Here is a 21797-nt window from a genome sequence, read left to right as displayed (position 1 = left end):
GTTTTTCTTTTTATATTTAGTCAAGTTTTGACTAAATATTTTAACATCGAGGGGGAATCGAAACGAGGGTCGTGGTGTATGTGTGTGTGTATGTGTGTGTGTATGTGTGTGTGTGTGTGTGCGTGCGTGCGTGTAGAGCGATTCAGACCAAACTACTGGACCGATCTTTATGAAATTGGACATGAGAGTTCCTGGGATTGATATCCCCATACGTTTTTTTCATTTTTTTGATAAATGTCTTTGATGACGTCATATCCGGCTTTTCGTGAAAGTTGAGGCGGCACTGTCACGCCCTCATTTTTCAACCAAATTGGTTGAAATTTTGGTCAAGTAATCTTCGACGAAGCCCGGGGTTCGGTATTGCATTTCAGCTTGGTGGCTTAAAAATTAATTAATGACTTTGGTCATTAAAAATCTGAAAATTGTAAAAAAAAAATAAAAATTTATAAAACGATCCAAATTTACGTTTATCTTATTCTCCATCATTTGCTGATTCCAAAAACATATAAATATGTTATATTCGGATTAAAAACAAGCTCTGAAAATTAAATATATAAAAATTATTATCAAAATTAAATTGTCCAAATCAATTTAAAAACACTTTCATCTTATTCCTTGTCGGTTCCTGATTCCAAAAACATATAGATATGATATGTTTGGATTAAAAACACGCTCAGAAAGTTAAAACAAAGAGAGGTACAGAAAAGCGTGCTATCCTTCTTAGCGCAACTACTACCCCGCTCTTCTTGTCAATTTCACTGCCTTTGCCATGAGCGGTGGACTGACGATGCTACGAGTATACGGTCTTGCTGAAAAATGGCATTGCGTTCAGTTTCATTCTGTGAGTTCGACAGCTACTTGACTAAATATTGTATTTTCGCCTTACGCGACTTGTTATTTCTTCTTTTCAAAAACTGTGATAATGAAGCAGTCATTTGATTTGCTTCTGACTGCTAGCAAAAAAAAAGAAAGAAATTAAAAATTTTGTTGAAAAAAAAGGAAATTTGATAAAAAAAGTGTCTGGTGTGACATTGTGACGACAAAGCTTAAATTAGCCAGAAATGGTACCAAACGGACAAATGGGAAGAAAAACACACAGAACTATGTATTGGGGTTCATGCAATCATTTGGTTTAAATCCAACTGCCCAGAAAAAAAGCTTATTAGCATTTTTTCTAAAACTATCGAGAGTACTCAAACACCTTGTCAAAATACGTCCCTAAAAAGCACTAATTTGCGTAATGAATGAGGAGCAGAATTTTAACTGTTTATAGTTAGTCTTTGGTTTTTCTCTGCGATCATCTTTATTCATTAATCTCTCAGAAAAACCAAAAGTTCCATCTGAGTGTACATTCAGTAAATAGTTACAGAACTTATAAAATACCTAGCGTACCCACAGCACCTTTTGACATTGGCTCATATGTCTCCCAAAGGTCTATTGTATTCACCAAGAACCGAAGACCTTGTTTATGCTAAGTGATGTAATAATTTGATAAATAATTTGCACACACACACACACACACACACACACACACACACACACACATGCGCGCACATACACACAACATTTGTCATATACTTTATGCAAAGAGGCCTCATGGCGACTGTAGACCTTTGGGAGACAGTTGTCTCCATAACACAGGCCGTTTAAGATCAATATATATGATTATAATGAACAAATTGCAACATGAAACAAGTCTTTGCTTTTAATTCCTTAAATTTTAAAAACAAAAGTATGATGGGTTTTGCTGTTTCAAGAATTGTCTTTCTTTATGTTGTTTTTGTTTAGCTTTATTAATACCCTATATATTTCCCACTTTTCCAATTTGGCCAGCATTAAGGAGACAGATGTCTCCCAAAGGTCTACTGCATTCACCAATTGCTGAAGATCTCATAAATGCTAAGTGATACCATAACTCTATCTTTGGGAGACATTTCACTTCATAACACAGGTTTTAAACGAATAACCTATTTGCTTAAAGAAACTATTCAGAGGGTCAAACGCACATCTCCGTTGGTGGTGAAGATCCACCATACTGTTTTGGATGTGACGAACCATGGACTTTAGAACATGTTCTCACAAAATGTGTAGACGTTCAAGAATTTCGAGACAAACACTACAATGCGGAAACACTGAAGGTTTTATTCCGGGATGTTCCCCCGGACAAGATTTTTAACTTTTTAAAAGAGATCAAGATTTTTTACAAGATTTAAAGTACCAGAAGTGAAAATGATTAATTTTTAGAACCTTCTTTTACAGTGATAGATTTGAATGTAAATAGTCTGAAACGTAGAACTTGCCACATGAAGGGAAAAGAAAATAACTGCATCGGTCTCGAATAGCAGCTAGCATCTGCTGAAGAGACATTAAACCCCAAAAACCAAACCAAACCAAACATCTCCGTTGGTAAATTTCATATGTTGCTACAACATCCTTGCCATTCATTCACCCTTGTACTAAAATTTCATTGACAGTAACCACTTAGTTCTACAGTTATACTGAATAACATGTCACACTCGTGTGGAGAAGTCTCGGAAGTGCCTATACTTTCGGTTTCAAAAGCAAGCCCCTGAAGGTCATGCAGACACAGATATCATGTCAAACATCAATAAACAGTCGTTTAGACTGCCTGAGGTTACATATCGAGCAGGCAAAGTGCATAACTAACACAAAAGCCATGTAGTGCGGGTGTTGTGATTTTACCCACTGGACAGGGCCTTTAATATTAACTCATTGGAACACAAAACCGTTTTATGTTGAATTCTTTAAATTTATAAAAAGGGGAAATATGATGGCTTTTGTTGTTTTATGAATTGTCTCCCTGTTTGTTCATTGTCTTTAGCTTCCTTTATATAATATAATATACACTTCCCGCATTTCCAATTTGGCCAGCATTGCAGAGACAGATGTCTTTGGAGAAAGATGTCTCCCAAAGATCAAGTGTACAATTGCCAAAGACATTGTTCAAGCTAACTGATGCCATAAGTTGATCTAGAATACACACACACGTATGCAAGCATTCACACATACACACTCACACACACTCACACACACACACACACACACACTCTCTCTCTAAAGCAAGCGCGACGCTGATGAGGGAGCGGCCAGCGTGGACCCAGGGCTGGACCGCGAGGGTCCTCAGCAATGGCAATTTATGTTTGGCCTTGGCCACCAAGTGGGCGACGTGGTCTACTCCCGAAAACATTCGGTCAAAAACCACCCCCAGGAACTTGACGTGGGCCGACGGGGTGATCCTAGTGCCGTTTCTTGTGCGTATTTCCAACCGAAGACCACAAGCACCATCTTTGCAGCCGAGAACGTAAAACCAGCCTTACACATGAACTCGGTGAGCCTATCCACCACCAGCTGAAAGGTACTCATCCACTTTGCTCTCATCCGGCGATTATTTATTCTGCCCTCATAGGTGCGCCAAATGGCCACATCATCTGCGCTGGCTAATCACTGGACCCTCCGTCCGAAATATCCTGCAGGCCGATGGAAAAGAGCAGGGGGGCGATAACGCTCCCCTGTGGCACACCCATGTCTATATGTCTGGGGGCGAAGAGGGCGGTTCCCGATAGTAAACTGATGCAAAAATACCCATCTATTTTTTTTTAATGTCAAATTTATCATAAACTTCGGATAGAGAGGCCTCAAGGCGACAGTAGACCTTTGGGAGATGTTTGTCTCCATAACACAGGCTAAAAACGAATAATCTATATGTTCAGTATGAACTAATTGGAAAATAAAACACGTTTTGTTGTCGATTCTTTAAATTTCAAAAACAGAAATATTATGGTTTTTGATGTTTTGCGAACTGTCTCTCGTTTTCTTCCTTGTGTACAGTTTCCTTTATACCATATCATATAAATTTCCCGCATTTCCAATTTAGCCTGCATTACGGAGACATATGTCTCCCAAAGGTCTATTTTATTCACCAAGAACCGAAGACCTTGTTTATGCTAAGTGATGCAATAATTTGATAAATAATTTGCACACACACACACACACACACACACACACACACACACACATGCGCGCACATACACACAACATTTGTCATATACTTTATGCAAAGAGGCCTCATGGCGACTGTAGACCTTTGGGAGACAGTTGTCTCCATAACACAGGCCGTTTAAGATCAATATATATGATTATAATGAACAAATTGCAACATGAAACAAGTCTTTGCTTTTAATTCCTTAAATTTTAAAAACAAAAGTATGATGGGTTTTGCTGTTTCAAGAATTGTCTTTCTTTATGTTGTTTTTGTTTAGCTTTATTAATACCCTATATATTTCCCACTTTTCCAATTTGGCCAGCATTAAGGAGACAGATGTCTCCCAAAGGTCTACTGCATTCACCAATTGCTGAAGATCTCATAAATGCTAAGTGATACCATAACTCTATCTTTGGGAGACATTTCATTCCATAACACAGGTTTTAAACGAATAACCTATTTGCTTAAAGAAACTATTCAGAGGGTCAAACGCACATCTCCGTTGGTAAATTTTATATGTTGCTATAACATCCTTGCCATTCATTCACCCTTGTACTAAAATTTCATTGACAGTAACCACTTAGTTCTACAGTTATACTGAATAACATGTCACACTCGTGTGGAGAAGTCTCGGAAGTGCCTACTTTCGGTTTCAAAAGCAAGCCCCTGAAGGTCATGCAGACACAGATATCATGTCAAACATCAATAAACAGTCGTTTAGACTGCCTGAGGTTACATATCGAGCAGTCAAAGTGCATCAATCAATCAATCAATCAATGCCCGTCACTCCTGTCAGGGTATGGGCCGCCAACAACAGCTCTCCAGAGTCCTCTGTCCTGGGCCATCTTTTCTATCTGACTCCAGGTGTAGCCCATCTTTCTGGTGTCGGCCTCCAGGTCGCGTCGCCAGGTGTTTCTTGGACGGCCTCTCTTTCGCTTGCCCTGGGGGTTCCACCTCAGCGCTTGTCTGGTGATGTTGGTTGGTGGTTTGCGGAGGGTGTGTCCAATCCATCCCCATCTCCTTTTCCTGATTAGTTCTTCTGCCGGAAGTTGGCAGGTCCTTTCCCAAAGGTCGGCATTGCTGATGGTTTCGGGCCAGCGGATCTTGAGGACCCTCCTGAGGCAGCTGTTGATGAAGGTCTGGACTTTTCTGATGGTAGTCTTGGTCGTTCTCCAGGTCTCTGCTCCGTATAGTAACACCGACTTTACGTTAGAGTTGAACAGTCGGATTTTCGTGGTTAGAGACAGTTGTCTGGAGTTCCAGATGTTCTTGAGCTGGATGAAGGCGGCCCTTGCTTTGCCGATCCTTGCCTTGACGTCCGCATCTGTGCCTCCCTGCTGGTCGATAATGCTGCCCAGGTATGTGAAGGACTGCACTTCTTCAAGGGGACTTCCACTTAGGGTGATGGGCTCTTTACTGGTGGTGTTGATCTTCAAGATCTTGGTCTTGTCCTTGTGGATATTGAGGCCCACTTGTGACGATGTGGCAGTCAGAATGTCTGTCTTTTCTTGCATTTGTTGTTGGTTATGGGAAAGGAGTGCGAGGTCGTCGGCGAAATCCAGGTCATCAAGTTGGCTCCATAGAGTCCACTGGATTCCATTCCTCCGGTTGTTGGTGGATTCTTTCATGAGCCAGTCGATCACAAGTATAAAGAGAAAGGGGGATAACAAACATCCCTGTCGAACTCCTGTCCGCACTTGAAATCTGTCTGTGAGCTGCCCTCCATGGATGACTCTGCAGGACATGCCGTGGTAAGAATTCCTGATCAGGTTGGCTATCTTGGCTGGGATACCGTAGTGCCTGAGGAGCTTCCAGAGGGTTTCTCTATCCACGCTGTCGAAAGCTTTCTCATAGTCGACGAAATTGATATACAGCGGTGACTTCCATTCTAGGGACTGCTCGACTATGATGCGAAGTGTTGCAATCTGGTCTGTGCAGGATCTGTTCTGCCGGAAGCCCGCCTGTTCATCTCGCAGCTGTGAGTCAACAATATTCTTCATTTTTTCCAAGAGGACTCGGTTGAAGACCTTGCCTGGCACAGATAGGAGCGTGATACCTCTGTAGTTGCTGCAGTTGCTGAGGTCTCCCTTCTTTGGAAGTTTAACCAGGTAACCTTCCTTCCAGTCCGTCGGCACATCTTCTTCATCCCAGATTCTCTCAAAGAGTGGGTACAGCATCTCTACTGACGCATCTATGTCTGCTTTCAATGCTTCTGCAGGGATGTCGTCGGGTCCAGCAGCCTTTCCATTCTTTAGTAGGGTGATGGCCTTCCTGATCTCTTCTCTGGTTGGTTTCTCACAGTTGACTGGTAGATCCACATCTGCTGGTTCAATGGCTGGGGGACTTGGGGGTGATGGTCGATTCAAGAGATCTTCAAAGTGTTGGGCCCACCTGTTCAACTGCTCCTCTAGAGTGTGAATAGTGTTCCCCTGCTTATCTTTTACTGGTCTTTCTGGTTTGCTGAATTTTCCAGAGAGTCGCTTGGTGGTGTCATACAGCTGTTTCATGTTGCCACTATACGCTGCCTGCTCTGCTTCAGCTGCCAGTCCTTCCACATAGTCTATCTTATCCTTGCGAATGCTCTTCTTCACTTCCCTGTTTGCTTCTGCATATTCTCCTTGAGCCTTGGCCTTTGCTGCTCTTGTCCTGCTGTTATTGACTGTCGCCTTCTTCCTCTGCCTATCTTGTATCTTAGTCAAGGTCTCTGGCGTGATCCACTCTTTCTGTTGCGGTTTGTTTGGTCCCACTACTTGTTGACATGAGGATCGTAACGTCTCTTTCACCTTCTGCCACCTGTTAGATACACTGTCTTCTTCTTCCAAGAGTTCCTGAAGCACTTCAAACCGGTTTTTCAACGTCAGACTAAACTGTTCTTTTGTCTTGGGGTCTTTTAGAAGCCTGATGTTGTACTTGACTCTCCGGTCTGACGCGTCTGTCTGGTTCCTCTTTAGCTTCAGCTTTAGGCTTGCCACTAATAGGTGGTGGTCTGATGCCACGTCTGCGCCTCTTCTCACTCTGACGTCCTGCAGGGATCTTCTGAATTTCTTGTTAATGCAGACATGGTCTATCTGATTTTCTGTTCTGTTGTCTGGTGATACCCAGGTATTCTTGTGGATCCGCTTGTGAGGGAAGATGCTACCTCCGATGACCAGACTGTTGAGGGCACACAGGTCCGCAAATCTTTCTCCATTCTCGTTCATCACTCCCAAGGCATGGGTTCCCATGACTCGTTCATACCCGGTGTTGTCAGACCCGATCTTGGCGTTCACATCTCCCATGAGGATGGTTACATCTTTGTCCGGGTATGTTTCAAGGATCCTCTGCAGCCTGCTGTAAAAGCGGTCTTTTTCTTCGTCCTCGCTGTCGTTGGTTGGAGCGTAGCACTGGACAACGTGCATCTTGATCCTTTTCTTCTTGGTGCGGAAAGATGCTGTGATGATCCTGGGGCCGTGCGCCTCCCATCCAATCAGTGATCTCTGTGCTTGCTTGGACAGCATGAGGCCTACTCCCTGTGTGTGGTGTGCGTCATTCTCTTCATGCCCTGAGTACAGCAACAGCTCTCCTGTCATCAGCCGTCTCTGTCCAGCATCAGTCCATCGTGTCTCACTGATGCCTAACAAGGTCAAGTTGTTCCTCCTCATTTCCGCTGCTACCTGCGCAGTCTTTCCTGGCTCATACATGGTCCTAACATTCCATGTGCCAATGGTGGTTTTCCTGGTTGACAGAAGGGTAGTCGGCTTTGTGGCTTCCTTTCGGCTTTCACCACACAGCGTCATAGGTCTTCTTGATGAAGAACCTTCCTCTCCCAGGATAAAGTTTTCTGTTTCTTCTGTTGTTGACGTTTCTGTAGCGAAGTCGTTTTTGCAGGGTGGGGGTGCTAACCCCACGCCCAACCCTCCTCCTTTTTCAGCCGGGCTTGGGACCGTCCTTGGCGGAGTTGTCAAAGTGCATAACTAACACAAAAGCCATGTAGTGCGGGTGTTGTGATTTTACCCACTGGACAGGGCCTTTAATATTAACTCATTGGAACACAAAACCGTTTTATGTTGAATTCTTTAAATTTATAAAAAGGGGAAATATGATGGCTTTTGTTGTTTTATGAATTGTCTCCCTGTTTGTTCATTGTCTTTAGCTTCCTTTATATAATATAATATACACTTCCCGCATTTCCAATTTGGCCAGCATTGCAGAGACAGATGTCTTTGGAGACAAATGTCTCCCAAAGGTCAAGTACCCTGTGGGTACCTTTTTTGAAAACCACCCATAAGCGTTCAAATTTAAGCCTCCAAATAACAGCACTGCTTAGACAGTTAATGTGCGCCACACACTAACGAAATTCACTTTTTTTCCTCTTCTTACAATCCATGTAAACTATCATGACATGCCAAGTTGTCATGCATTACACATATCAATTACAGTGTAAATGCATTCTCTCTATCTCTCTTTCTCGTTCTAAGCTTCCTAGAATTAGGATCCAAATCAAAGATCATTTCCAAGTTTTTTTTTAATGTCCTGTAGGCCTACATTCGTACGTTTCGTACCAGACAGATTTTGTTCGTGGGGCGTTCCGTATCTTTTCATAAGGACAATTGTAAATCATACCATATTCCTGCTACAAGCAGAAAATATGAATCCTTGCAACAGCAAATCAATTCAGTTCCAAAATAGTGGAAAAAACCTGACCTTAATCGGTTTGATCAGATGAAACTGGTTCAAATTGTCAATTAAACTGTCAATTAAAGCGTAGACAAAACTGTCAGATATTTGTCCGTCTCGAGATAAAACTTCAGGACATTCAGAGAAACATTTCGAGCTATGACTAACTGCCGGAAACAAATGACATTGCTGGATATCTACACCAAAAAACATGTGCTTATCTCTCAAAGGGAAGAATATATCTAACATTGTCAGTTGGCTTCCAAAAAGAATGTCTCCCAAAGGTATCTTGTACAACCAATCTGACACCCACTCCTAAAAACGTGTGCACGACTCTGATCCTACCATTCTGAAAATGTAACACATCCAAAGAATAGTAACGGTAACAATTCCACTAGAATTTTAACATGACAGTGGGAACTTCTTTATGATTATGAAGTTCTTCAGTTTTAGGACTCTCAGTGTAAAGACCTGATTAATAAATATTTCTTTTTAAGTTTGATAAAATTACCTAAGTCAAGTAAAACTAACTATCTGCAAAGACTTCCTCTCTACAAAGACAAAATCACCGAGACGTGACAAGAAAGCAACATTTTTCTCCTAAGATCAAGGGCGCTTGCACTTTATATCATGTTTAATAATATAACTATGGAACTACACTAAATTCTGTGGACCCATGCTACAAGACAACTAACTTTGCAAATGGCACTTTGGTCCTTGGGGATTGGAAACTGCATGCCCGACATTTTTTTGCGGGCAGTGGTGCGTATGCAAATTATTTTTCTGAGGACATTATTTTTATCTTGCATAATCCTGCACCTAAAAACATGCACACAACTCTCAAACGGAACAATATCACTAATCTTTTCTTTTTGAGTCCAAAAGGTATGTCTCCCGAAGGTATCCTTTAAAACCAATCTGATACCCACACCTAAAAACATGTGCACGACTCTCAGAGGGAAGAATATCTCTATTGTCTATTAGATTCAAAACTCGAATGTCTCCCAATCTAATGCCCACACCTAATAACGTGCACGACTCTCAAAGGGAAGAATACCACGTACATTGTCTGTTGGAGTCCAAAAAGAATGTCTCCTAAAGGTATCCTGTAAAATCAATCTGATACCCACGCCTAAATCGTCCTGATATGGCTCTGCGTAGTCGGCTGGACGTTAAGCAACAAATAAACAAACAAACCACGCCTAAAAACATGTGCAAGACTCTCAAAAGAAAGAATATCATGCACATTGTATGTTGGCTTCTACAAAGAATGTCTCCCAAAGGTATCCTGTAAAACCAATCTTACACCCATACCCAAAAACATGTGCACAACTCTCAAAGAGAATATCTCTATTGACTAATGGATTCCAAAATAGAACGTCTCCCAATCTAATACCCACACCTAAAAACATGTGCAGGACTCTCAAAGGGAAGAAAATCATAAACATTGTCTGTTGGATTCCAAAAAAGAATGTCTCCCAAAGGTATCTTGTAAAACTAATCTGATACCCACAACTAAAAACATGTACACGACTCTCAAAGGAAGAATACCACGTACATTGTCTGTTGGCTTCTAAAAAGAACGTCTCCCAAAAGTATCCTGTAAAACCAATCTGATACCCACTCCTAAAAACATCAGAGGTGATTCAAAGATTTCATCAGTTTATGTTGCAGAAAAGGAAACGCAAATGATCAGTGTATAAAACAAAACCAAGCAGACACTAACCTGTTGTTTCCATGGGAGATTTGGTACTCCATAATCGTACAGAAGTTCGCTTCCCATTGGTATGTCTTTTATGGCAAAAAGGCACAAGGTAGGTATAGTCTCCACACAAATCACCTTCATGGTGCAATTGCGTTCGTCCCTTTCACCATGATTGACCAATCTTCCAAAGCTTGGGCCTTCTACTGGTTCTTCAGTTGCATCATAACTGCACAGATTAGAGGTTTACAAGATGGTTAGGCTACTGTATCTCTCTCCCCCCCCCCCCCCCCCCCCATTTTTCGAAGTGGATGCATAATGCCAGCTATGTCTAGGCATTGGCAGGCAAAATTAAAGCACTGATGTTTCAGAATAAAATCAGCATAACCTGATGGATGGGATTGAACAAAAGAAAACGCAAAAAAAATACGTGTTTATCTCTATTTTCAGCCAATATATTGGACAAAACGTCACTCACTCATTGTCGCCCGTTTTGGCTCATTTGCGCCATTTTCAAAAATAGGCATGTTTGTCAGGTAGAAAAAATTACATTGTAAGTCTGCTGGCATTTGATAATGTTTCTCCAGACAGTTCAAAGCTTAAACCTAGAGATTTTTTTTTTGAAGTTCATGATTTCATTATACATGTATTTAAAATTATGGTCTTGCAAAGTAAGGGGTTTTCCACCAAAATGAAGGGTGTCGAGCCTGAAAAATTACTTTTGTTGATTGTAGACACATTTGTGGTTCGATTTTGTTGAAATAAAGTGCATGATTCATGGTTTTTAACCACCTTTCATTTGACTTATTGGAATGTATCTTAGTCAGGTTTGACATTTTGGAAGTTAAAAACCTGTTAAATATCATTTTCTCCGATCTTCGTGGATTTTTTTTTTTTAAATGTCTGTTTTTGGCCACTAAACATGATTACATAGAAGAAGAAAAATCCCGACCTACCGACCCTATTTTTTTCAGGCATGTTACCAGAAACAGACAATTTTTTTTAATTGGCCTTAGGGAAATATGAAAGTCATGTTGCAGACGACGCCCACTTTAGAGATGTTTGGTGCTTCAGTGGGATAGAAAATTTGGAAAACCATTTAAAAATGGCATTCTTGTGGCTGCCACATCTGACATATGGTATCATGAGGAAGTGCAAGGACTGAATCGACTGTGACACAGCATGACATACAACCTGCATTGTGATTACCGTCTTGAGTGTGGCGCACACTGGATTTTAAAGCAACATTGCCCATAGTTCCTGCACAAATCCTCATTGATGCAAGACTGCTGTATACGATTCCTTTGGAAAATGAAAAACAACCACAAAGCTTTCGAAAAGGTTAAACGTACTACACTTAGCGCAAAGATTGAACAGTGGGGGGGGGGGGGGGGGGGGGTTACAATGATTGATTAAGGCATCTACAAGTCGCCTGTTTGCTCCAGTGAGGAATGAACGCATGTAAAGGCCGGTTTGAGAATTGGAAATTCATGGCTAGAGAGTATCTTTATAGTTTTGGCAACAACTGTGTATGTTTTTACGCAAATGTGAACAGTAAAGCATTCAAAGGTATACAGACAATAAAATCACATTTTTGGAAAATGTATTAAAAATGTGGTTGGGTAATAATAGACCTGTCTATGAACCTATCTTGCCATTGTTGGAACAACAAGTTTCGGAGATATCATGGCAGAGCAATCTTTTTTTTCTGAGTGGGCCCGTGGACACATCGCTTGTTTTGACGATGTGTTAAACACACATGGAATTATGTTAACACTACATGAAAGCGTAAATAAAATAGGAAATTCACCCAATCGTCTGCTACCGTACAATGCCAGCACAGCTGTCCAAAATTTCCTATTCAGACAAGATGATATAGCGGCAAATGCGATGACTTTCGAATGCCTTTAAAGATGGTTGGTTTGTGTTGTAGTGGAAAACCAGTCATAAAAAAATTAAAAAATGACATCAGGTGACTCCTTTCCAAGTTAGTAATGTTTCAATTGTCTTGGTTCCAAAATTGCTTCATTTTTCAATCTCTGACAAAACTGGAATTGAGGGATTCACAGCTCTAGAATCATTCCAATTTGGAATAGTTGTGCGCAACCAAGCCCAGAAGACAGTCAAGATTGCTAAGTTCACAGGATCTACAACAAGCTTAATGAAGGGTTGTTTTGTTCCATTATAGGCACCTGAAAATTGTGTGGAGCATGTGCATAACTAGCAATATTAACAAGAACTTACCAGCCAGCCTTTCCTTTGTGTGAGAAGAAATACCGGAAACAGCTCGGGGCATCATCTTCTAAGATTTAAGCTACATCTACGCGAATACACATCTAGTATGTTTTAGTAGTTTTAGTCGTTCTTTAACCACTGTGATGTGTTGGAAGAGTTTATTTTTATGTGCTGTTTTAGAGGTACATCTTATCAGTATGGAACATGTTCAGTTCTTACAGTAGTTGATAGTGGGGGGGGGGGGGGGGGGGGATCCTATCTTATTCTGCGTACTTTTATTGTGGTTCCGATAGCTCCTAGAGTTTAATAGTTCTCACCATGTCTGTATAGTGTATGTATTAGTTACTGTGATACCAAATTGTCTTACCCATGTATGTATGATGCTATGCGCCAGAGATGTATGAATGCTATTTATTTTTGTTTTTATCACACAGCAAGCTGCTTTCCTCGTGTATTTTTTATGTTCATTCATGTATTGTACACTTGGCAATAAATTATCTATCTATCTATCTACATCTAACAGTTGGCCTGCATATTGAAGTAGAAATGTTCCTTTCTCAAAATCCTGAGTTGTCACCACTCCTCTTCCTAGAAGAAAAAATACCACACATATTATAACGCTTGAGCCCAAATTGTACCTGCAAGGCTTAATATACAAATGAGGCACCGCACATAAGAAGGAAATTAATTCAGAGTACCTTTCAATTTACCAAGAGACCTCAATGTCTTTAACAAATATCTTGAAGATCGCTATGCAGATATTTTCCAGTAGTCAACTTCAGACAAAAAAGTGCATGAATTCGCAGACTCCACCAACTTTCAAACTTGAAAAGATGGAGGCTCACAGAAATCTGCTTGGGCCCTTGATTACTGCAGCTCAGCGTTTACATCACACATTATGCGATTAGTGCTAGGAGTTGGCCAGCCAGGGGTTTTTACTGACTGAGTGAGACATGAAGACTGTGCTGAGACTTAACAATCTATATATTAATAGCGAGCGGGGCCGGGTACCGCAGTCGATAGCGTGCTGGACTCATGATCCCAGGGTCTTGGGTTCGAATCCCAGATGGGACTGTGAGAGACTATTTTTGCCCATACCGACAACTGGTTTGCTAGTGTCAGTATAATGTGACCAGCCGACCCTAATGGAGAACACACCTTGTGTGCGTTTAGCACAAACCATTAATAGTGAGTTGGCTTTTGACAAAGTGGGAGGTTTGTGGGGTAGCAAGTAGGCCTTCCTACATGATTTTTGCCCCAAGTTTACGGTTTTGAGGATTTCAACTTCAATTTTGAAATATTGCGACTTCTCGTCTTTCTCAGTCGATTTCACGAATGCGAGTCGGCTTAAAGGCACTATCCGCCCCCCTCCTTCTCCCTCAACTACCGCAAAATAAAGAACAATGTTCAATGTACCTCTAGGAAAACTGTCAATGAAACTTCGGCGGTTTTTATGCGTTTGAAATAAAATGAAGTGTACAGTGTTGAACTAAGAATATTATAACCTGCCATTTGTAAGCTATTTAAATTGGTTGGGCTGTTAAAGCCAACCCCTCCAAAAACTTGTTTTGTGCCATTTGAATGGGGAGTGGGGAAAGGGGGGGGGGGGGGATAGTGCCTTTATTTTAATAATTCTCACGTTGCGTGCCTGACCTTTTGATTTTTGATTCAATGTATATAATGTGTGTGCTGTGTCCATATTAGGCCTCGAGCTTTAGTGACAATAAATGCTTGTTCTTGTGCAATCTTCTCAGACAATCTCGTGAGTGTAAGTCAGGCACATTCCAACATGGCCGAAAGTTCAGATCATCTTCCACTTTTATTTTCACCGGAAGCAAACAAACAAGAACAAGATTTTTGTCACTAAAGCTTCGAGCCCTGTCGACACAAAATACAATTCATACATAAAATTAAAAGATAACAAGAAGAGCAAACGCTCGATCGAGTCACTTTCGCAGTTCTGAATATTATATGAGGCATCAGATGGACAGGAAGAAATTGCTATTCACAACACAATGCATACCTGAAGAATGAGATTGCATGGATCGAGCAACAAAATATTTACCTTGGCATTAAAAATACTCTCATTAATCTCACATAAACAAACCCCATCAATAACTTAATTCACATAAACTAGCATCATTAATTTTTTTTCGAAGCAATCATATTAACAGTAGACACACTAACATTTGTTACTCTTAGACAGCTCAGTTTTGTCGAAAATGTTTGTTTTTTTCCAAAACCAGAAAACATACATTTTCGAGGATTCAATAACACAGGTAGGCCCACACTTAAGGATACAACTGATGAAATTCAAAACCTTGCCAGTGAGGGGAATCAACTCAGATATATCACAAAGAAAAGGCATAAGATGAACAATTCAGATCATAAATCACACATCTTCAGAAACAACTCTGAAATTGACAGGTCAACCCTGGCCTGAAACAAGTAAAAACTGTTACAACTTCAAACAACAAAACAGACATCCAAATACTGAAAAAACATTACTCCTGATAATTTTTCAAAAGTTATTTCTGTGACCAGCTTTGCTACCAACCATATTGTTAACACAATGAGCTGATGTGACCACTTGAAGCTAATTAACTGACACTTTTCACCTTGCACGCAGGGAACAGTTCTCTACTAAATCAACACAGCATAATAAAAGACAAGCGATGACCGATGAGTGGGCCAGATGCACCTCCACACCCACCCACCCACATACATACTGATGGGCTACAGAGTAATAGTTGTTACCTTCCCTTAGATCAACTTAAGCTGAAAGTGTAAAAACTGGACAAACACACACACATACACACACACACAGAATGACAGAACAAAAAAAAACAACAAAAAAAAAGAAGCAATTCCAGTTACACCTGCCCTCCCGATTGGGGCAACCAGGCCAAAAAGGGCTGACATTCTGTAAGCAATCAAATTACAGCACGCACATAATGGCGTAAAAAGCCACCAGGGATATTTAATTCAACCAGCCTTTACACCTGAAGAACGGTCTCGAATAGCAGCTAGCATCTGCTGAAGAGACATTAAACCCCAAAAACCAACCAACACCTGAAGAAAAATCCAGTTCATTACAAATAAATGCAAATTATTTCTATGTACATGAAATGTAAAGGCAAAGCTGTGTGTGACAGTATGTGAGTCATTTCTTAAATTCTTACTACCACAGGAGCAAATTCAACATACTTAAACATTATTAACTTTAAAAAAAAGTTTTTCATGTGAGCAGTCTCCACCCTCCTTGTCCCCAAAATGGAAAAAAAACAACTTGAGGAGTCAAGGTGAGCCTCGGAAGTCTCGACCCTGACCTTGTCCCCAAAATGGAAAAAAGAAAAAAAGAAAAAACTTGCGGAGTCAAGGTGAGACTCGGAAGTCTCGACCCTGACCTTGTCCCCAAAATGGAAAAAAAAAAAAAAAAAAAAAAAAAATTGAGGAGTCAAGGTGAGACTCGGAAGTCTCGACCCTGACCTTGTCCCCAAAATGGAAAAAAAACAAAAAAACTTGAGGAGTCAAAAAAAACTTGAGGAGTCAAGGTGAGACTCGGAAGTCTCGACCCTCCTTGTCCCCAAAATGGAAAAAAAAAAACTTGAGGAGTCAAGGTGAGACTTGGAAGTCTCGACCCTCCTTGTCCCCAAAATGGAAAAAAAAAAAAAAAAAAAAACCTTGAGGAGTCAAGGTGAGACTCGGAAGTCTAGAGTCTCAACCCTCCTTGTCCCCGAAATGGAAAAAAAAAAAAAAAAAAAAAAATTGAGGAGTCAAGGTTAGACTCGGAAGTCTCAACCCTCCTTGTCCCCAAAATGGAAAAAAAACAACTTGAGGAGTCAAGGTGAGCCTCGGAAGTCTCGACCCTCCTTGTCCCCAAAATGGAAAAAAACAAAACAAAAAAACAAAAAAAACCTTGAGGAGTCAAGGTGAGACTCGGAAGTCTCGACCCTCCTTGTCCCCAAAATGGAAAAAAAAAAAAAAAAAACCTTGAGGAGTCAAGGTGAGACTCAGAAGTCTCGAGTCTCAACCCTCCTTGTCCCCGACATGGAAAAAAAAAAAACTTGAGGAGTCAAGGTTAGACTCGGAAGTCTTGACCCTCCTTGTCCCCAAAATGGAAAAAAAAAAAAAAAAAAAAAAAAAAACCTTGGGGAGTCAAGGTGAGACTCGGAAGTCTCGACCCTCCTTGTCCCCAAAACGGAGAAAAAAAAGCAATACAGCACACATGTCCAATAGAGAACCAGGTTTCCAACAACACTACTAATGGAAGATGTATGTCCATATACAAACAATAAAGACGAACAATTACTTGTATGTCTGTAAACTCTCTCAAGTATGACAGGTAACACACTCTTGAAGCATTTTTTCAAAATGTCATTACACTACATGTACATGTAGATCTAGTTTAAGAGTGATACCTGACAGCCAAGAACAGGGTTTGTGATCTGAATTCTAGTATTTCAGCCTGTTAGTGAGCATATGTCCTGTAATCTCTTCCAATCAAAACAAAGTTGTGTGTCTCTAAACTCTCAAGTGACAAGTACCACTTAAGCAGCAGATTATTCAGGTGTCAAAACTCATTGCACTATCTAGTTTAAGACTGATCTATGGCAGCCCAGCACATTTTGTGATCTGAATACCAGCATTCCAGTACACCTGAAGAAACGCAGGACAGAGGCATGTTTGTAAACACAAGGTCAAGCATAGAGCCATGATCCGTTGTCACACATGAAATGAGCTGACGCAAGCCAAATCTTTTGCAAAGCCTGTCCAATGGCTTGGGAAGCTGTTTGTAAGCATCAGCGTTGAAATCTCCTCCAATCAAGATGAACTTGTGTGTCTCTAAACTCTCTTGGATGACACACTCCAATTCTGACAGGAGATCTGCAGCTGTGGTATGCCTACCACTACAAGCCCCTCAACAACACTGCTGAAGTCAACTTTTGTCAGCTCAATGTTCTTGTTGCGACTGATTTCAGAGGGACATGGGTCTACGGTCTCCTTCAAGTAGACCAGGCTTCCAGCATGTGGGCGGTGACAAGATGAAGGAGCAGTGTTCTTAGCAAGAACTTTGAATCCTGGAAGAGAGTAATGATCTACTTCATCTTTTTTGTCTTCCCATGTTTCAAACAAGAAGAGAACTTGTGCAGAAAGCACGTTTCTTTCTGTGTACAGATCCCCAATGTGTCTGTGAAGAGAGCGAGTGTTGTGGAACACAAGGACAAAAGATGATGATGCACATTCACCTAAGTTTGGTATGGCTGGAACCAACGGCTCTTTTCGCAGTCGTTCCATTTCAGTTTTCACTTGTGCTGAAACTTTTATCTTGTTTGGATCAAAGTTCAGGAGATGGAGGCCACTGAGGGTTTTTGCCCGGCTTAATGCCACATACACAAGGTGGTCTTGTGTTCTGCCTTCAAACGAGACAGCTACTTTTTCAAGCGTTGATCCTTGTGCTTTGTGAATTGTGACTGCAGAACACAGTGTCAGTGGAAACTGCTTCCGAAGGATTGCAATATTTTCCCGCCGACCTATCTTAAACTGCTTCACAGCCTGGAACACAGGAGTCCACTGCTTCTGAATGTCTGAGATAGCAGAGTACAAGTGTCTGTTGTCTGAACGAGCTTTCACACCAACATTTTCGTCGTCAAAAAGAATCCACACAACAGACACCTGGTCAGAGCACTCCCCACCTGTGTGGCCAACCTGTTTCAGCGTCCCAGAAGCCCCGTTGATCAGACCGTCTCCAAGATCGACATTGTGTACTACCATGTATCTGGCACCAACTTTGAGGTGGAGGGTATGGAGTAAGCTCTGGGTCTTGTCTGGGGTCAGCTGCTGTGCTTTTGACAGAGTTCTTCTTTTAGGCAACCATCTATATCCCCCATGACAGAGTCTCTTGACACTACAGCTATGTCAGTGGATGGCAGCCGACACAGGGACAGGTTGTTGTGATGCTCTACCAGGCGTCTGCTGGGGAAGATGTGAAGAACCTCAGGCTCCACGCTTTTGACTACACGACTCTTGAACAGCTCTTCATCTTCTGCAATGTGCTTTCCTTCTCGCACTCTGTTTAGCGCCTCTGCAAAGATCTTGTCATCCCTCTGTCGCATGACAGTTTTTAGCTCATACAACCGGAACAAGTCTTGCCACAACACAGGAGCCAGATTTTCATATGTGCCCACACTTGGCTCAAAAACCCATCGGTCCATCACAGGTCTTAGCTGGAAGAGGTCCCCCACAGCAAGGACACTAACTCCACCAAATGGTCTGTCCACTTTCATCAGATCACGGAGCCTGTTGTCAATGAAAGAAAACATGCCTGCACCCACCATGCTCACTTCGTCAATAATGACAATCTTTAGTTCAGCCAGACTGGATCGAAGTGAGTTGAGCCGACTGAAGTCCAATTTCTGGTAGGTAGAGAGGCTCTGACTGGCTGGCATCATGAAGGCGGTATGAAGTGTCACACCTCTGATGTTGTAGGCTGCTTTGCCAGTGGGAGCACACAGCAGAACTCGGGTCGAGTCAGGGTTTTCACCAGCATGTGATCCCAGGAAACGAACAAGAGCATGATAAATAGCTGAAACAAGCCTGCTTTTCCCTACGCCAGCACCTCCAGACAAGAAATAGTAGAAAGGTAAAGCATGGCCCACTTTGAGTAAATGAAGTACATGGTTGAAAAATGCTTGTTGTTCTTCATTCAAGGTACGCACCAAGGCATGGTACTCTTCTTCAGGAATTCTGTTAAGAAGACTTTCAGAGGTTATATTTGTGGTGCCCTTGGACCCCAGGTCCATCCCAATATCATACTGCTTGTGATGTTTTGCATTTGGGTGGAAGGCAGCATGAGTGTCGCTCTCCTGGTTGAACTGCCCCTGTCTACCTTCTAGGTCCTGTGCTTGTGGGGCGACCTGGTCCCAAGTCTCTGGTCTTTCTCCTTCCAGCTTCACTTTCTCTACTGCCTGGTCAACCTCTGTAGCTCTCTTCATGAAGGGTTCAGAGTTTTTCAAGATAAGCTCTTTCTTTTCTTGATAGTGCTCACGGTAAGAGCCATGGCAAGCGATGAGATCAGTGGTCTCGTTTCTCCAAGGGAGATAGAGCATCAACAGCTCCCTGTGATGTTTCTCAGAGTCATTCTCAACAGAGTATCTGACAGAACGTAGAACTTTGGGCTTCCTGCGTCTGTACAAAACTTTGCCATCATTAAGTTCATATGTTTCGCCTGATCTGTTGTCTCTGCCAGAAATCTCATCTGTGACATCTTCTTCGTCATCCCCTTCAGGAACAAATTCTTTCTTCGCTTCAGCTTTCTTTTGATAATTGTTTGATTTTTTCGTCTCAAAAGAAGTGGCAAATTCCGCCAAGCAGACGTTTTCAAGCTCTTTGGGCCTATCAGCGTAACGGTCGATGAGGCCTTTGCAGGCCACTTCAGTGTCATCATCGTCCATCACCTGAAGGGAGCTCAGGCTCTTCAACAGCACAACTCGTTCCTCAGGTGGGGATGTGTTAACGAAAATCACATCCCGACTGGATCGGCACATTGGAAGCTGCAAGAGCAGGTACACAGCTTCTTGTGCAGAAATTTCGCAGTGATTGAGAAATTTGTTTGCGATAATGCGTACCTGTTCTTTAACACTGTGGTTTCCACGCTTCACTTCATCTGATGTAGAACGCAGCAGGTCACTCATTCCCCTCTGGCTTTTGCTGATGTAGGTGAGAATATAGACAGCACAGGCGTAGGCATCGAGAATGAACTGGACATCTGTGTTTGCCATCCAGATCTGTGCCAGAGAGTCGTTGCGGCTGTTCATGCGCGTGTCTGATGGACTGCGCTGAAGAAATACTTTGGTATGTTTCAGGGCAAATCTGATTGCCAATATGTACTCCTCATGGGTCATGCCACAACGAATCAAAAATTCTTCAAAGGAGACGTCTTCAGTTTTGAGTTTGCCAACCTCGTCTTGAATTCGTTGCCAGTGTTCCTTGCAGTCTTCCTTATGCAGTTCCTCTTCATCAGGTGTGAGGGGTCGCATAATCTGTGTTTCTTTCATTGGTATGAGGGGAAAGCCAAATCTGCACAGATGTTTCCCTCCTTTTTTGCAGCTCTTTGAGTGCTTATGTTCATGCAGTTTTGACATTGCAGCCAATGGTCCCTCTTTGTGTCTCTGGCAAGTAATGTGCTTGTCGATGAAAGAAACTACCTCTTCATCACTGTCAGTATCTGCAACTGGAGCACCGTGCACCCAGAAAAGACAATGGATGTGCGGGGAGCCGCGCTGTTGATATTCAACTCGATAAAAGTAGTCTTTTACTTCACCAAGAGGCTGAAGAGGACCAAAGATGACTTTGCTAAAGAGAACTTGAATTCTGTAGTCGAAATGACGAGCACATGTGACTGGGTCCTTCTGAATGAGTTTTGATTTCTCCTGCCAGGTCAGGTTCTCCAGCTCATCATCTGTTTTGTCCTCATCATGCTGTAGTTTGTACAGGACTCTCAGAAGATCTAACCAGTGGGTCTCGGCCGCAGAAAATGTAGCAAAGAATGTGGGCTCACCCAGCTGCCTGATCATTGCAAAGAGGTCTTTTTCTCGTGCCTGCCAATAAGGCGGGGAGGAACGCAGCGTCTTTAAAATTCTATAGCCCTCGTCTTGTCGTAACAAGTTTTCAATCACCCCTTCTCCTTTCAGCTGACCTGCTGTGTGACGAGTTTCAGAGCCTTTCACTTTCCGCAGGGCAGTCAGTGTCAGGTCCCTGATCTGTAGCATTTGCAGTTTTTTTAACTTAAAAAATGTTAGAAATGACATTAGCAGCTCGTCTGTCCACATTACGGAGCTCTGCCTTGCAAATGTTGCTATAAGTCAGAGGTTTGATTCTCAGTTTGTTCTCAACACGGGGCTGACCACAGAATATAGAGGGGAACGATATTTCTTCACAGTCCTTGTCAAGAAAAATACTAAGAGGATGCTGACCCTCGCCTGGTGCAATTTTCATGGCTGCTTGACCATCGGCGGTATAGTCGTTTGGATGAAGGAGGGTATCTTTATTTCCCCTTCCAAGTATTTCCTCAGGGCCTTCTTCAACCCAGTCTTTATCCTCATCTTCTTCCTGGTCAATTTCTTTATTTGTTTTCATGTGCACTACACTTTCTGAAGTAAGATCTCCAGCTTGCACCCCTTCTTGCTGCTGTGCTATAAA

General features: G+C 42.0%; 1 protein-coding gene across 1 annotated transcript; it reads right to left on the bottom strand.

Moving 5' to 3' along the window:
* Positions 1 to 18430: 18430 nt before the first annotated feature.
* Positions 18431 to 21367, bottom strand: LOC138974651 (uncharacterized). The gene has a single exon (XM_070347375.1). It carries the CDS (start codon positions 21365 to 21367, stop codon positions 18431 to 18433), a length of 2937 nt encoding a protein of 978 aa, XP_070203476.1.
* Between the last annotated feature and the right edge of the window lie 430 nt (positions 21368 to 21797).

This window comes from Littorina saxatilis, linkage group LG8 (genome assembly GCF_037325665.1).
Source record: "Littorina saxatilis isolate snail1 linkage group LG8, US_GU_Lsax_2.0, whole genome shotgun sequence".
NCBI lineage: Eukaryota > Metazoa > Mollusca > Gastropoda > Littorinimorpha > Littorinidae > Littorina > Littorina saxatilis.
The sequence above is the reverse complement of the archived record's forward strand: the minus strand, read 5'-3'. Positions and strand labels throughout refer to the sequence as shown.

Coding starts and splice junctions, on each gene's coding strand:
- LOC138974651 (XM_070347375.1), bottom strand. CDS start 21,367: ATGCTACAGATCAGGGACCTGACACTGACTGCCCTGCGGAAAGTGAAA.